The sequence below is a fragment of the Cavia porcellus genome, unplaced genomic scaffold, assembly GCF_034190915.1.
Source record: "Cavia porcellus strain 051 isolate PalLab524CR breed Dunkin Hartley unplaced genomic scaffold, mCavPor4.1 scaffold_17, whole genome shotgun sequence".
NCBI classification, from domain to species: Eukaryota; Metazoa; Chordata; class Mammalia; order Rodentia; family Caviidae; genus Cavia; species Cavia porcellus.
The window spans coordinates 43,204,582-43,220,802 of NW_026947500.1; the positions used below are offsets into that span (position 1 = coordinate 43,204,582).

General features: G+C 43.8%; 1 protein-coding gene across 7 annotated transcripts in view; it reads left to right on the plus strand.

Moving 5' to 3' along the window:
• Atg13 (autophagy related 13) overlaps positions 1–16,221 on the plus strand; it is a 36,511-nt gene that overhangs the window by 7,956 nt on the left and 12,334 nt on the right. For 6 of the 7 annotated variants that reach the window (XM_063227857.1, XM_003465195.5, XM_005001581.4 and 3 more), the window contains exons 2-7: positions 8,064–8,145; positions 8,719–8,799; positions 9,329–9,448; positions 11,968–12,014; positions 13,233–13,373; positions 15,816–15,856. In XM_063227857.1, coding sequence (XP_063083927.1) covers positions 8,077–8,145; positions 8,719–8,799; positions 9,329–9,448; positions 11,968–12,014; positions 13,233–13,373; positions 15,816–15,856 — 499 coding nt within the window. In that variant the 5' untranslated portion in view covers positions 8,064–8,076. Of the gene's footprint in view, positions 1–8,063; positions 8,146–8,718; positions 8,800–9,328; positions 9,449–11,967; positions 12,015–12,101; positions 12,204–13,232; positions 13,374–15,815; positions 15,857–16,221 lie in introns of those variants that run through there. The other variant, XM_063227859.1, reaches the window with a different exon arrangement.

The following is a 16,221-nucleotide window of genomic DNA, read 5'->3' on the forward strand; positions in this document are numbered from 1 at the left end:
TACATACACACATGACGGCAAAATAATTAGCCAGAAAGTCAATTTAAAATTGGTCCGGAAGCACTGAAAACAGGCAGAAGGCTCAGAAACTGAAAGAGGCTCCACAGTCACAGATTAAGATTCTCTACTCTTGGGGCTGGGGATTTAGCTCAGCGGCATAAGCACCTGCCTTCAAGCAGGCAGTCGTGAGTTTGATCCCTGGTACCGATAAAAAGGAAAAAGACAAAAAAAAAAAAAAAAGATTTTCTACTCTTGCATGAAATGAACAACCTGCCACCAAGCCACTCCCATAACCCTTTGTCGTCCCAGCTTTCTGCTAGATGAATTCACAAGTTACAATTTAAACAAATGCAGCTGGCCAAGGTGGTGCACACTCATAACCTCGGCTACTTCAGAGGCTGAGGCAGGAGGATTAAAGCCTCCAGGCCAGCCTGTGCACCTCATGGAATCCTGCCTCGAAATACAAAATAAAAACGGGTAGGGGAATAGCTCAGTTGAAGAGCACCTGTAAGTTCGATCCTTAGTGCACCTCCTGATCCTCTGCAAAACAAAAAACAAAAGAACCAGAACATCACATAGAAATAAATCACTAAGTATGCAAGTAAGACAAAAGGATCCCACATCTGTGGTTGGCAAGAGGTTCCAGGCAGCTAGGAGGGACTGTGCCTATTTGTGAACAGAGTATGCCTGGAAGCATGAGCAGGTGAGCTGGCACCTGTGGTTCTCGTTTGGAGGGCTGTGGGCAAACTGCTTGGTTCCACCTGTTAAGGCGCAGCTTGGGGGACATAGCTGGATCTCTTAACAAAACAGGAGGTAGGTGCGGTTAACACTCCTGTAATCTCAACACTCTGCCAAGCTGAACCAAGAGGATCTCTAATTCAAGCCCACCTGGCTAGCAGCTCTCCCAGCCCTCCTGGCTGTCTGAGTCCATGAATAGTACTGACCCCTGTACTCTTGCCTTCTCAAAATGAAGATGTAACACTTTCACTTAAGTACGTTATTGTCACTTGAGTACATTGTGGCTTCTCTTTTTTATGTCTCAAGGTGTGGTGCAGACTGGCTTCAAATTCAAGGTAACCCTCCTGCCTCACCCTTCCAGGTGCTGGGATTACAGCTATGTGCTACTATTCCTACCTCCCCCACCCAGGCTTTTCTTTTGTGTTAGAAATTGCTGGTATCGGTGCCCTTGCACTCTGAGTCGTTATTAAGTAAATAACAGTTCCTTGAACACACCACTATAATACCGTGACAGTCTACACAACCAAAATGCATTAACTGACTGATGAAAGGTAGTGTGTACAGCAGGGATACTTGTGACAGAGGGATGATTTATGACCAGGACAAGATGAAGTGGGACTGCATGAAGTTTCATCATGCTGTATGCTGTGCAATTTAAAACCTATAAATCGTTGATTGAGGGTGTAGCTTACTGATAGAATACATGGTTAGCATGCACAAGGCCTTGGGTGCATTCAGTCCTCAGCAGAAAAACAAAAACCCAAAAATTATTATTTGTGAAATTATTTTTCTTTCTTTTTAAACAATTATTTTTTGGGGGGAGAGTTTGAGACAGGGTCTCATTATGTAGCTCAGGCTAGCCTGGAACTCAAAGGGAGCCTCCTACCTCCGCCTCCTGAGTGCTAGAATTAACAAGCATGCACCATCATACCTTCTGTCTTTTTTAGCTGTGGAATTTTTCCTTTTAGACTTTCAGGCTGTGGTTGAACATAGGTAACTGAAACCATAGAAAGCCAACCTTGGGAAAGGAAAGACTACCATAGCATCTGTATTTTTATGCTTTTAACTAAAGAGATTGGAAAGATAGTTTTTTTTTTTTTTAAATCTGCCTTTTTTTTCTTTTTGTTGGTACCAGAAATAGAACTCACAACTTTATGCTTACCAGGCAGGTGCTTATGCTGCTGAACTATATCCCAGGTCCCCAAAAACCTGCCCATTTGAGTAGAATTCTTCTAGCTTTTTTTTTTTTAATTTTTTTTTTTAATCGGTACTGGGGATCGAACTCACACTGTGTGCTTGCAAGGCAGGCGCTTATGCCACTGAGCTAAATCCCCAGCCCCCTTTTATTTAAATTTTTTTTTTATCGAGTCTTATAGCTTCTTTTTCAGTTAAAAATATCATTTCAGTGCTGGCTGTGGTGGCACATGCCTGTAATCCCAACATTCAGGAGGCTGAGGCAGGGGATGGCCACAAGTTAAAGGCCCAGCCTGAAATACTATCTCTGAAAAAGTGAGACTATCTCTGAAAAAACTTAAAAAAAAAAAAAAGAGAGAGAGAGAAAAATTACTATTTCAGGAGCGGGGTGTAGCACAGTGGTAGAGAACTTGCCTAGTATGGGCAGGGTCTGGATTCATTCCCAGTACCACTACCAAAAAAGAAAGAATTCAGTACTGACATAAGTAAAAGGCACTAGGGAACCTACCTGCCTGTGTACTTGTATGTTGTTGTCCTTGAGTTTATTATAAATTTCCCTTCACACTTTCCCAGTGTTACAGAGCCATTGGTCTAGCATTTGCCTGTTGGTGATTATGTATAGCCATTATACAACAGTGGGAGCAAATTCTTTCAGAAAAGTAATACTGGACATGGTGGCACACACTTGTAATCCCAGCATTGGGAGGCTGAGACAGGAGGATCATCATGAGTTCAAGGCCAGCTTGGACTATGCATTGAGCCTCTGTCTCAAAAAAACAAAACATTTAACCTGCTCCAAGCCTGTGCCTGTTCTCTAACACTCTGGGAGTCTCACCATGTTAGTTTTTTTTTGTTTTTGTTTTTTTGGTACTGGGATCAACTCTGCCAGGCAGGCACTTATGCCCTTGAGCTAAATCCCTGGCCAAGGTTTTATTTTGTATATATTGTATTTCTGTGTGCAGAAAATGTTGCTAAATTGAATTCCTTAAAGGTCTAATAAATTGCTTTTGTTACTTGTTCCCTACTTTGAGTCTTGAAGAAAAGTCTTAAATTAGATACTTCTCAGACAAAACAGCTACAAGTAGACAGAGGAGGAGAATAGGTGCAGATAAAGTTGGAAAGAATAGCAACACTTGTGAGACCATTATGTCTAGAATGTCTGATGTATATTTTAGACCCAGTGAAGCCTTTGTAGAAAAGATGTCAGTTGATAAATTTAATCAAGTGCGCAGTGAGTGGGAGCCACAACATTTTTTATAAGTAATCCAAAATTATACATAGTATTTAGGATGTATCTTTAGGGCAAAAAGTAATGTAAACAAGGTAAAAAGTATCTCAGGTAAATTTAAATTCAGCCCATTATTAGGAAGAAGGGAAGAATTTGAAGATCTAGCCAAGGGTGGTGGTGCGGGCCTTTATGTAGTCCCAGCATCCTGGGAGCTGAGGCAGGAAGATGGCAAGTTCAAGCACATCCTGGGTGAGTTAGTGACTCAGTGAGACACTGTCTCAAAATAAAAAAAGGGCTACACATGTAGGCCAGTGTGAAAGGCCTGGGTTCAATTCTCCATATGACAAAAACCAGAAAACCTGGGTTACTGCGGTGTCTGTGGAAACAGAAGATTTTTGCATAACAGGATTTAATAACTCACTGGTGTTATAGATTTCCTTAAATGTTTGAATCCAATTTCCCTGTGTGTTTCTTTGAGTACTTCAAAAGGGAATTTTGCAAAAAGCAAAGCCAAGAGATAACATATTCTGCCGTAGAAACCACCACCCTTCTCAGGGCAGTAGCTGGGGTAACATAATTGTTTTTGTGCTACCCATTGTACAGGATGTCACAAAAGTCATTATGATGCTTGCATCGCTAAATGTCCTTGTGGTAAGAAAGCAGTTCTGTTTTTTACTAAAAAATAAGGTTGCTGTCTTGTTTCTGGACTTGGAAGTATTTAACGCTTCCAGAGGATGAATTTACAATTAGATTCCTAATGAGCTTTATTTTACATGTGCAAATTGAACAAAACTTTGTTCTAAAAAATAACATAAGTGCCCTGAGCCGAGCAAAAGAGTTGTTGTTGAGACAGGGTCTCTGGTTCAGGCTGGCTTTGAGCTCATGGTGATCCTCCTGCCTCAGCCTTTGGAGTGCTGAGATTACAGGTGTGCACTACCACGTCCAGCTGGAAGAGTGGCTTTGTAGACCAAAAGAGCTGAACAAAAGCAGAGACAAACACCAAAAGATGGGTGGATCTTTTTCTTGATGCTGGGGAGTGAACCAAGAGCGTTCCACTTGTTGGGCAAGTGTTCTGCCACTGAGCTAGGGGTGTGTGTGTGTGTGTGTTTGTTTGAAACAAGGTCTATACAGTTCAGTCTGGCCTTGAACCCAATGTGTCGCCAGCAATCCTCCTGCTCAGTCTCCCAGTGAACCACCATACCCAGCTCCCCAGCACCCCTTCTTTTGGAAATTATCTGTGACTGCCTTATTCTCAGTCTTAGCTTTTCCTCTTAGTTTCAGACTTGGCAATTTCAGACTGATCTTATAGTGTTTCCAATTTATCTGTTAAATAAACTGAGCTGATCAGCTGGTTGAAATAATAAGCATCCTATGAAATACACGCATTGTACTTCAGAGGCTTCACCTATGGTTCCTAATTATTTCCATAAACTGTATTTTCCAAGGGACTAGAATGATGATGAGCATATAAGGCCTCAGAAAGTTGGCTCTCTGATCTCTGTCTTCCTTTGATCTGCTCTTTTGTCTCCTCATTGTAGGTCATTGAAACCTGATTTTCTCTCATCTCGCCCTGCCTTGTGGCTGCTCCCACAAAGAAATTTGCCATCTGACTTGCCATGTCCAGTAGTGCGGCCCAAGACTCCCATTTCCAGGGGTACTGTCCCAGCCCCTCCCACAGGGCAGGCTGCCTGGAGAGGCTGGGTAGAAGCTGAGCAGGCAGGCCTCACTGGCTCCCACTCGGCTGGCTGTTGGCATTAGGTCACACTTAATGGCCAGTCACCATGCCACGTGGTCAAGCATGCTTCAGTCATGTCTGTGCAATCAGCTTTCCCTGGAAAAAACAAATACCGGAGGATGGGGCTCAGGGAAGCATTCAGATAGTGGCCATGTGGAGGTTTGTGGGGCTGGGGTGCTGAGAGGAGCCCCAAGTTCTGCATCCAGTCCTGATACCTTGCAATATGCATCTCATCCCTGTCCTTTGTAACATCCTTTATGGTGGGCTGACCAATAGTATAGCTCCCTGAGGAGAGCACTGTGGGAGCCTCAATTCCTAACCAAAAAGTCAGATGTACCAGTAAAACACCTTGGGGCTCGCAGTTTGCGTTGGAGGAAGAAGGCATTATAACAATACCTACTAGATGTCTGCTGCAGAATTAATTGCTTGCAAGGTGGAACATAAACTTCTAAAACAAAATATAGGAGAATAACTTCATCAGCAAACATTTGTTTATTGGAACGTAAAAAAGTGCTAACTATCAAAGAACAGATTGAAATTGGGTTTATTAAAAGAATTTCTGGTCATCAGATGACTCCTGAGGAGCACTAGTATTCAGCAATAAAAAGAAACTATTGACACACAACACAGCATGGGTAAATTTCAAAATAATTATGCTGTATGAAGGATGTCAGACAAAGGGGACAAACTATGTCACTTAACCTGGTATAAGATTCTGGGAAATGCAGAGAGGAATCATAATTTTTTTGGTTTCGGTTGGTGTTGATGAGACAGGGTCTAGCTATGTAGCTCAGGCTGGCCTCAAACTCATTGGGATCCTCCTGCTTCAGCCTCCCAAGTTCTGGGATTACAAGTGTGTATCAAGGTTTTTTTAGGTATAAAGACTGCATTAAGGTATGGCTAGAGGAGGAGATTTGAGAAGGAGAATGAGGGGGATGATGAATGTGTTGACAGTTTTGTAGTGATGTGCATGACACAAATCAAATTGTACATTTTAAGTATGTTTGTCAGTTACACATCTATAAAGCTGTTTTTAATGTAGAAATAACACTCAAATGAGGACAAGCAAAGGCAATTCAGAGCAAGCTGCTGGTGCTTGCATTTGGCAGATTCTGAGGCAAAGAAACTGGCTTGGAAAGAGAAATGTTTCAGGTGTCCCGGAGTGGATGTGTCGTTGTGGGAAGCCGCATCCGATGTCATGGGCTGGGGCTACAATCTCAGCTTTCCAGGCAGATTGGTTGGAAATAGGACAGAAATTGGTTGTGTTAATCAAGTCCTGGTGGTTCAGAGCAGTGTGGTGACCGACTTCCTGGCTGCTCACTGGAGAAACTAGGTTGGCCTCATGGGCTGCCTGCGGGCAGGTTGTGACCTGCATTCTTCTACTGATGGACCTGCCCTTGTCTGTTAGTGCAGGGCCAGTTTGGAAAATAAATGAATCACGGTAGAGGACACATTGTCAGCAGCCTCCCCTCACTGTAACGCAGTCACTCATGAGGGAGTCCATGTGTGCACAGAACACGTCTTAATTCTCTTTGTTTTTCTCGGTTCTCTCCTTTCTATCCTTTTCCTTAAAACCGACTCCCCGCTTTCTTCCCTGCTTTGTTCTAGTCGTTGTGAAGGGAAACTTTATTAAACTCGCTCCTCTGTAACCCACATTTAAAATCCTGCTGTTCCTGTCTGTGCTTTGTGCAGTCCTTAAATCCTGTTAGCCCCGTCTCTCCTGTTTCCCAAGGAGTGTCCCTGCTGGTGCTCCAGCCTTGACCACAGGCCTGAGCCATCGCCAGGGACCTAACTGCTTTTCCTCCACCCTGCAGAGCTGTCTGCACAGTGCCCTTCTGCGGAGATGACCTGACAGCTCCCATACCTGGAGCAGGCTGCGTCCAGGCCGCTGCCCCCGTGGTAGGCGGGATCCTGTGCACTGCAGCCTGGGTCTGGGCACAGGTGGATGACCCCGGCCTCCCCAGCCTGTGCCTGGGGAAACGTGGATGCTTAGGTTCCTAAGGGCATCTGCCTCTGATGCTTACACCACCCTGTCCCTGCTCCTGCCCTAAATGCATTCTTCTTGATCACAGCCTGTCTCAGTCCATTTTAGCCTGGGGGGAGTGATAATGTGCTTCAGAAGACCCAGGACTAGCCTTTTTTTTTTTTTTTTTTGGTGTGTGTGCCAGCTTGAAATTAGATGCAATCTGGAAAAGAGGAGTCTGTAACCCCTAAAAGTTCAGTTGATTTAGTGACCAAATGATATAACCTAAATTAACTCATCTTATGTTGTGTTACAAATCTTTTGTTTTTCTTTTTTTTTTTTTTTGTCTTTTTCATTTTCGTTTTTATCGGTACCAGGGATCAAACTCACGACTGCCTACTTGCAAGGCAGGCGCTTATGCCGCTGAGCTAAATCCCCAGCCCTGAATCTTTTGTTTTTTTTGCTGGGAATGGAGCCCAGGGTCTTGGCACACTAGACAACAATTCTGTCACTGAACCACATCCCCAGCTTCAGCATCGTTTCATTCTCAGGTGTGTATGTGACCAGGCAGTGACCACAGGGCCATTCCTGAGCCATGCTCCAGCCCTTTTTGCTACTCCGAGGCTGAGGCAGGAGGGTTGCTGGGAGTTGAAGACCACCCCCGGGCTACATAGCAAGACCCTGTCTCAGAACAGGGTGGGGGTGTGGCTGCAGCTCAGTAAGAAGGTCTTGGTTCATTCCCAGGACTGGGAAAGAAGAATAACACCACAAATCCTTGGGGTTAAATACAGTGGGTAATAAAGGTTTTTGGTTTTTTTGTCTTTTTCCTTTTTATCGGTACCAGGGATTGAACTCACGACTGCCTGCTTGCAAGGCAGGTGCTTATGCTGCTGAGCTAAATCCCCAGCCCCAGATAATAAAAGTTTTAAATAGATAAATTACATTTAAAGCTCAAAGTTTCAAAATTAGGTAAAAATGTCCTCATCTATTTTTTAGGTTCCTAACTATAGCTCTCTGTGTGGAATTTTGGAATTTATTGTCCTTAAGAAAGAGTACCAGAATACTTTCTCCTTGGTATCTTTAGCTACAGGAAGTCTTTTGTGTCCCATTTCCATGTGACTGTTGAACAGCTAGTGCATGCTTCTATGTAACAGTCCCTTTGTAGATATATTGATCAGCTCTCATCACTGCCTTTTCTGTTACAGATTCCGATAGGCAATGGAAACTGATCTCAATTCGCAGGACAGAAAGGACCTGGACAAGTTCATTAAGTTTTTTGCCCTCAAGGTAATGTGGCCATTCTGGTTTCAGGAGGCTCCTGTGCAGAATCCTCTTTGGAAGTGGAACATAACAGATTGCAGCTTGCCCATTTTAAGGGCTACTTCTGTTTGTTGTAAACCAAACTGTGAACGATGGGGGTGTGACTGCAAAGGCACTTCCAATTTTCCACAGCTACTTGTTCACAATTTTTTGTGGGAGACTATTTGTAGACCATTCTTCTTGTCACTGTGTGCTCCCTCGTGGTGGGAACAAAGACAGAATGGGACCAGAATGGCAGCCATTGCAACATCCCTAAGCTTCAGCGGACAGTACAGTGTCCACCTTTCTCCTCGTCAGTGGAGAACTAAAGCTGGATTTTAGATGATTTTTTTTGTCTGTTCCTGTTAAAATTTTATCCTTTCCTGGAGTAGAATTATGATTCCTTGCCGCCTGTTTAACCCTTCAGTGGTAGGTTTCTAACCTTTGTAAGGAGCCACACCTTTTTTGGCAGGCCTTAGCTCAAACCCGGGACTTGGCTTCTACTGCTCGCTGCATCCACAGGCCTTTTTCATTGTTTTCTTGTTGGTGGTTGTCTTTCAGACTGTGCAAGTGATTGTCCAGGCTCGACTTGGTGAAAAGATTTGCACTCGTTCATCTTCATCCCCGACGGGTTCAGATTGGGTAAAATTCCTATTTTTTGCTGAGTGGAGGGGTATATATGCTATCATATTCATCACAAAAAAAAAATGTAAAGTTGTCACGTTCAGTAATTAAGTGCATGCCTTATAGTAGTACTAAGTTGTGATGTGAAAAATACCTGATTCTGGGTTTTTTTTTATTGGTACCAGGGATCGAACTCACAACTGCCTGCTTGCAAGGCAGGCGCTTATGCCGCTGAGCTAAATCCCCAGCCCCAATTTTTTTTTCTTTGTCCTGATTCTGTTTGATCCATTTACTCAGAAAGTATATTCCTTGTTGAGATTAGTCCTGAATGTATCTGGGTGCTGGCTTTCTGCTGAGACAAACGGAAGGCTTTGTCCTGCCTCGTTATCTGGTGGTCATCCTGAGTACCTAACCTTCAACCCTTTTGACTTAAGATTTGAGGCCTTGGTGTGAGCCCAAGCAGTGTCTGCGTTGCCCAACAGACTACTTTCTGGTCCCCTGGTGTTCCTTGCCAGGGTCTCATACCTGGGTCCCTTTTGTCTTGTAGTTTAACTTAGCAATCAAAGACATCCCAGAGGTCACCCATGAAGCAAAGAAGGCCCTGGCGGGGCAGCTGCCTGCTGTCGGGCGGTCCATGTGTGTGGAGATCTCACTCAAGACCTCTGAGGTAAGGGGACTGCCCTCACAGCCGCGCCCACCCTCTGCTTCCAGCTCATTTCTCAGCCGTAGTCCTGCGTCTTCCTTCTCTGAACTTCTTGTTTTCTGAAGTCCTGGTTTGTCCCTTTGGTGGTGCTGGGGATTGAACCCAGGGCCTCATGTGTGCTAGGCAATAACTTTAGTCCTCAGGCCTGGCTTTTCTACTTACTCCAGCATTATGAAAATGGGCTCTTTGCACTCTTCTGTAATGACAGTTTTCCATTCATTCTTTGACCCATATGCTTTAGAAAACCTTTCTGTTTAGAGAAGAGAGTCAACTTCTTTCTTCAGACTTTTTGTGGCACCTCATTTATAAATACTATTTTATTTATTTATTTTTTTGCAGTACCCTGCATTTGGACTCGGGGCCTTCACACTGCACTATATCCCCGTCCTTTTCTTTGTTTTTTTTTTTTTTTTTTTTTTTAATCTTTGTTTGTTTGGTACCTGGGATTGAACTCTGGACCTCATACTTGCCAGGTAGGCATTTATGCCACTGAGCTAAATCCCAAGCCCTGTTTTGTTTTTTGAGACAAGATCTTGCTGTATATAGCTCAGGCTGGTTTTGACTTTGTGGTGATCCCCCTGCCTCAGCCTCTCAAGTGCTGGACCACAGGTGTGTGACACTAAGCCTGGCCCCAACCTTTTTTTATGTTCTGTTTTGAGAACAGGTGTTGCTAAATTGCCCAAACTGGGTTTGAACTTGTTGTCCTGCCTTAGGCTCCAAGAGTGCTAGGATTATAGGTGTGTACTTCCACACTCAGTTTTACTGTAATCTTTTAAATATGTTTGTTCACTCTGGTCCACATTGAGCCAGGTTTTGTTTTGTTTTGTTTTGGTGAGGATCAAACTCATGACCTTGAACTTGCTAGGCAGACATTTGTGCCACTGAACTAAATCCCCAGCCCCTGTTTTTGTTTTTGACTTGTTTTGTTTTTATTTTTTGGGACAGAGTCTCACTACTAGCTCAGGCTGTCCTTGAACTCACTTATTCAGCCCAAACTGGCCTCAGACTCATGGCCATCCTCTTGCTTAATCCTTCCAAGTGCTGGGACTACAGGCCTGCACCACTGTGCCTGGCTGCGCCGAGTATTACTCCCATACTTACCTGCTTGTTAATCTGTTCCCACTCACACACTGTGAGGCTGTGTGTGTAGTAGGAGGGAGCTGGCCCTATGATTTCCCTACTGAGGCAGCTAAAGAGTAGCACTGCTTGAGAACAAGGGGTCAAGACCGGCTTGGGCAGCATTCTGGAACCCTGTCTCAAAATAAAACAGGTCTGTAGCTGTCGCTCAGGGGCAGAACCCTTTGCATGTGTAAGACCCTAGTTTTGATCCCCCCACTACAAAAGTAAGACGAGAACAGTAAGATTCTATTAAAATAGACACATAAGTTTGATCTACAGTAAAAGCTCTCACTTTCATAGACTCCCATACCTAAGAGAAGAGTGCTTTTCCACCTGATTAATAAAAAGGTCACTTGTATGCAAACGTGTGGGGCTGTCTTTCTTTTAAATCACAGGCAGGAATGTTACAAGATTGATGGATTCTGGCTTTCATCTTTTTCTCACCTATCTGCTAGAAGTCTATGGAGAGTAATACACAGAGTGGCGGGGAACATTTGGTTAGAGATTATCAAACAGCTGACAAATTTTTAAGGAAGGAGCTTGCTAAAGCAACAGCTTCCCTAAACTGTGGATGTCACCTAAAAATATCCCCTGTAGAATTAGAGGGGAAGAAAAAAGCATTGTGGAAGTGTGTGTGTTTGTGTGTGTGGGCAGGCTACCACAGCCACTCTTACCATCCATGAGCTGTACCCCAGGACTTTTTTATTTAATTTTGAGATAAAGTCAAGTTCAAGGGCTGGCCTTGAACTTGTGGTTCTCCTGCCTTAGACTCCCTGGTGAGTGTGATTATAGGTGTAGGCTACCATGCCTGTCTTGAGGTGTGTGTGTTTGTGTTTATCGAGTGCGAACCCAGGGCCTCTGCCCTGAGGTATAGCCCCAACTCCTTTTTTATATTTTTATTTTGAAAAAGAATCTTTTTTTTTTTTTTTTTTTATGGTACCAGGGCAAACTCACGACCTCACACTTGCCAGGCAGGTACTTATGCCACTGAGCTTAATCTCCAGGCTTGAGAAAGAATCTTGCTAAATAGGTATGGTGCAGAGACTTGAGATTAACTCGATCCTTTTTTCTTAGCTTTCTAGAGTGTTGAGATTACAGGCATGTACCACCAGTCTTGGCTGGAATTTTTACTTTAAGGGAAATTCTATGATGTATTTATTAAGAAAAAAACGGTAACAATGGTATATACAGTGTGCTATAACTTTTTAAACAGCTGGTTAAATTGGTACTTGTTTTTATTTCCTTTTTTACTTGTTTCCTTACTTGTGCCATCCAGTATTTTTACAGTGATTGCATAATGCTTTATAATAAAAAACAAGGTAGCTTTTAACCACTGAAAAGTTTCTCAATTGTCCCCTCTGCAGGGAGATTCCATGGAGCTGGAGATTTGGTGTCTTGAAATGAATGAAAAGTAAGTGCTTCTGTCTGGGGTTCCTGGGTTCGCAGCAGCTGAGGACACAGCGGGTGACATCCTGTGAGAGCAGGGCTTTGTTCCCAGGCAGTGAGGCATCTGGCTTCCCGGGGCCAAGTGAGCTGTGTCTGCTACTCTGCACGCCATGCCTGGCTTCCGGCCTGGGGACCGAGTGACCTTCACAGAGAGGTCAGTCCTCAGGGACCTGCGCGGCCGCAGCCAGGGAGAGGAGCAGCGGGGAGAACTGACAAGGATTTGTTGTTTGTCCATAGCACAACTCACCCTCTGACTCAGTCCCTCAGTGTGTAACATGATCATTCTGTTTCATCTGTTTTCGGCGTGGCAGTCGTCCAATAAGATTTCCCTGCACTGCCCCCAATACCCGGTGTCTGCCGGGGATCAGAGATGCCACTTATGCCCCTGCCCCACTTTCTTCCTCTACAGCAGCTCAGTTTACCCCGGCTGAAGCATCGGTTTTGAAGTAGACTTTATAGGAAGATTGAGGGAAATACCAACCCATCAAAGAAACCCTTAGTGATAAATACATGTAGTGTGAGCACGATTTTTTTCTTAGAGAACAATTGCCTGATTATGGTAGAGTTTTAATGCCAAACAGACTTCTCCAGATTTCCGCTAGAGAGTTAGCTCATGTGGTTGCATATTGAAATCATGTCTACACCTTTAGTATATGTAATTGCAGTATGTATTTATTGATTTTAAGTGTGTTGCTTTATTTTATTGCTTAGTATGGCAGCCACTTCTAAACTACATCAAAACATACTCGGTGGATTTTCCTGCTTGTTTCTCTGTGTAGGGCGTGAAAAAGTAAAACTTTGGTTTCCTTCAGTAATCTATGGGCTGGGGTGTAGCACATGCCTATAATTCCAGCACTCAGGAGGTTGAGGCAGGTGTGTCGAGGCTAGTTTGAGGCCAGCCTGAACAACTTCGTGAGATCAGGGCCAGGGATTTGGTTCAGTGACCTAAGCACCTGCCTGGCAAGCATGAGGTTGTGAGTTCAATCCTCGGTACCAAAACAAAAACAAAACATAATGAGATCAAGACTAGCCTGCACTACATAGAAAGGTGGCTATGTCAAAAAGACAATGTGTGCATATATAGACAACTCCAGTTGTTCCTTTAGTTCACATTATTAAATCATAAAGATGTACAGTTCCAGTAGTTCATGGGAGATGCTAACCAAATCTGTGTGCCCCTCAGGTGTGATAAAGAAATCAAAGTTTCCTATACCGTCTACAACAGACTGTCCCTGCTGCTCAAGTCTCTTCTTGCTATAACCCGGGTGACACCAGCATACAGGCTGTCCAGAAAACAAGGGCACGAATACGTCATTTTGTACAGGTGAGCAATGTGGACGTTCATCCCTTTGCACACTGCCTCCTGGCCTTCAGGTGCTTTGTGATCATGTGCACAGCTCATTACTTGGTTATTGGTGCGATAGCCACTATGATCGATTCCCATCCTCCATAATGGGCCCCAGCTCTAGTGGACTTTTGAGATTAGAAAAGAAGCTGAAGCTCTTACAAAACAAGACATAAGGGGCCTGGGGATTTAGCTTAGTGGCCTAAGCGCCTGCTTGGCAAACACAAGGTCAAGAGTTCAATCCCTGGTACCAAAAAAACCCCCCAAACAAACAAAAACCCCTAAAACAAGACATACATGTGTGGTGGCATGCCTATGATCCCAGCACTCTCAGAAGGCTGAGGCAGGAGTATCACTGCAAGTTCAAGGCCATCCTGAGCTAAAAAGTGAGTTCAAGGGCAGCCTGAACTGTATATTGAAACCCTGTGTCAAAAAGACTTTAAAAAAAAAACAAACCCAGGCTATTCTAGCTGGACATGTTGGTATACTTTGGGAGGCTGAGGCAGAAAAATCATGAGTTCAAGTCCAGCCTGGGTAAGTTAGCAAGACATGGTCTTTTAGTATAGATGTTTGCATAAATAAATAAAATTAAACAGATAATTTTTTAAAAAGTTTCTGGGGATGTAGCTCATTCTGAAGGCCCTATGTTTGACCTCAGAACCGAAAAAGACAAACCAACAACTAACCAGGCTATCTTGGGCAGACCACTTGCGTCCAGTGCTGGCTTCAAACTTTTTGTCTAACAAACTGCTAGTTTAGCTTAAGTGTTCAGTTATTTGTCTGTGGGTGTAGAAAGCTGGCCAGCAGTTAGCCGAGCGTTTTCACTTGGGCTTTCTTGACTGCTGTTCTCCGGAGGTCACTGGGCCAGCTAAGCAGTGAGAGGATTCCGCAGAGCCACCAGCAAAGTTTGACACGTGTTTCATTAAGTGTGGTTTTGTTTTTTTTTTTTTTTTTTTTTTTTTTGGTCTTTTTCCTTTTTATTGGTACCAGGGATCGAACTCACGACTGCCTGCTTGCAAGGCAGGTGCTTATGCCGCTGAGCTAAATCTCCAGCCCCACGTGTTTCATTAAGTGCAGGAGTGGACAGCTGTAGAGTAGTATCAGGAAGAGGGCAGTGGGAGAACAGAGGGAGGACAAGTTTGTTGTCGGGGAGAAGCAGGATGGACACCCTGGGAGCTCCACGAGGCAGAAGCCCCGTGGCTGGAGCGAGGAGTGAGTGGAGAATCTTGCAGGTGAGGACCTCCCAATAACAGCCGCTGACAACAACTGCGTGACCCCTATTTTTCTAAGACTTAACAGATAGTTGTTGTTTTCCCTGAGTTTTACTAGTATGAAGTTGAGCCTTCCATTTCAAAATGACTGGACACATATTCAGGCGCAACAGAAAACTGCTTTCCAATGCTGACATCTCCCCGGGGCTGAGCCCCCTTTTCCTTTGTTCTTATACAGATTGCTCTTCCGGGCTGCTAACTTGAGCCTAGTTGTCTAGGATGGATTCCCTTATCCTGCATCTCTGCCATGAGCAGTGTTGCTTCTTGAATGTTCAACCCTATAAAAGTGATTTTGGATACAAATGATTTATATCGTGAACTATAAAAAGTGGGCGCTCTTTTTGTATTATCCTTTTCGTTCTTTTTTCTAAATTTTTTCTTTTTTTTTTTTTTTTTTTTTTTTGTGGTGCAGTGTGTTGAATCCGGGACCATTATACTAGCTACATTCCCAGCCCCTTTTTTATCTTTGATTTTGGGACAGAGTCTCACTAATTTGCTAAGTTGCCCGGGAAAGTCTCAGACTTTGGATCCTCTTGCCTCAGCCTTCCAGAGTGCTGGGATTACAGATGTAGACCACCATACTTGGGTCCATATATATATATTCTTATATCTCATTTTATTTTTTCAGACTATTCTTACCTAGATAATTATTCCATGGTAGAAAAACTTTTTTGCTTTTATTTGAGTTTATTTTGTTATGCTTGTTTTGTTTTGGTACCAGTAATGGAACTCAGGACCTTGCACTTGCCAGACAGGCACTATGCCACTGAGCTATATCCCTGGCACCTTTTATTTTGTTTTTTGACAGAATCTTGCTATATAGTTCAGCCTGGCCTTTAACTCACTGTGTACCCAGACTGAACTTGAATTCAGACACTCTTCCTGCCTCAGCATCCTGAGACCTGGGATTATAGGCATGTGCCACCATACCCAACTCAAGATTTTATACTTTCTTAACCTACTTATTTGGAAATGACTTGTTACAAGGAGGCAGAACTCCTCTTAATCAAAGACTATTTATCATAAATCGTACCTTTCATTAGCAGTTAAAGGTCTGTGTGTCAAACTCATTTATGTATTTTTCTCTCCTGGTAAGTGTACTTTGAAATCCCATCATAGAAAGAGGTAACATTTCTTTTTCCCCCCACAGGATATACTTCGGGGAAGTTCAGCTGAGTGGCCTAGGAGAAGGTATGGGTCAGAGTGCGGTGCTGTCTTCAGAGAGGGTCTGTGTTCCCGGTAGCAATCTGTGGTTACAGCCTCCGGGTGTGGAAGATGAGTGAGAAGAGACGGGCACGCAGGTGGTGCAGGGGTTTCCCGAAAGTTCCATGGACCTCATCGTTAGCCCTTTGAACCTACTTTTACCCAGAAACGAGTGCCATTTCTTCTACCCATATTGGCTTAATATTGAATAAATTGAAAAGGACAAGACACCAGTGTGCATTTGCACACACACGCACACACACCATTGAGGCTGCTGCCCTCATGGTGCTAAGTGAACAATGCCAGAGTGTACAGCAGGCTGAATGGTTCAGAAATGACAGCCAGGGACAGTG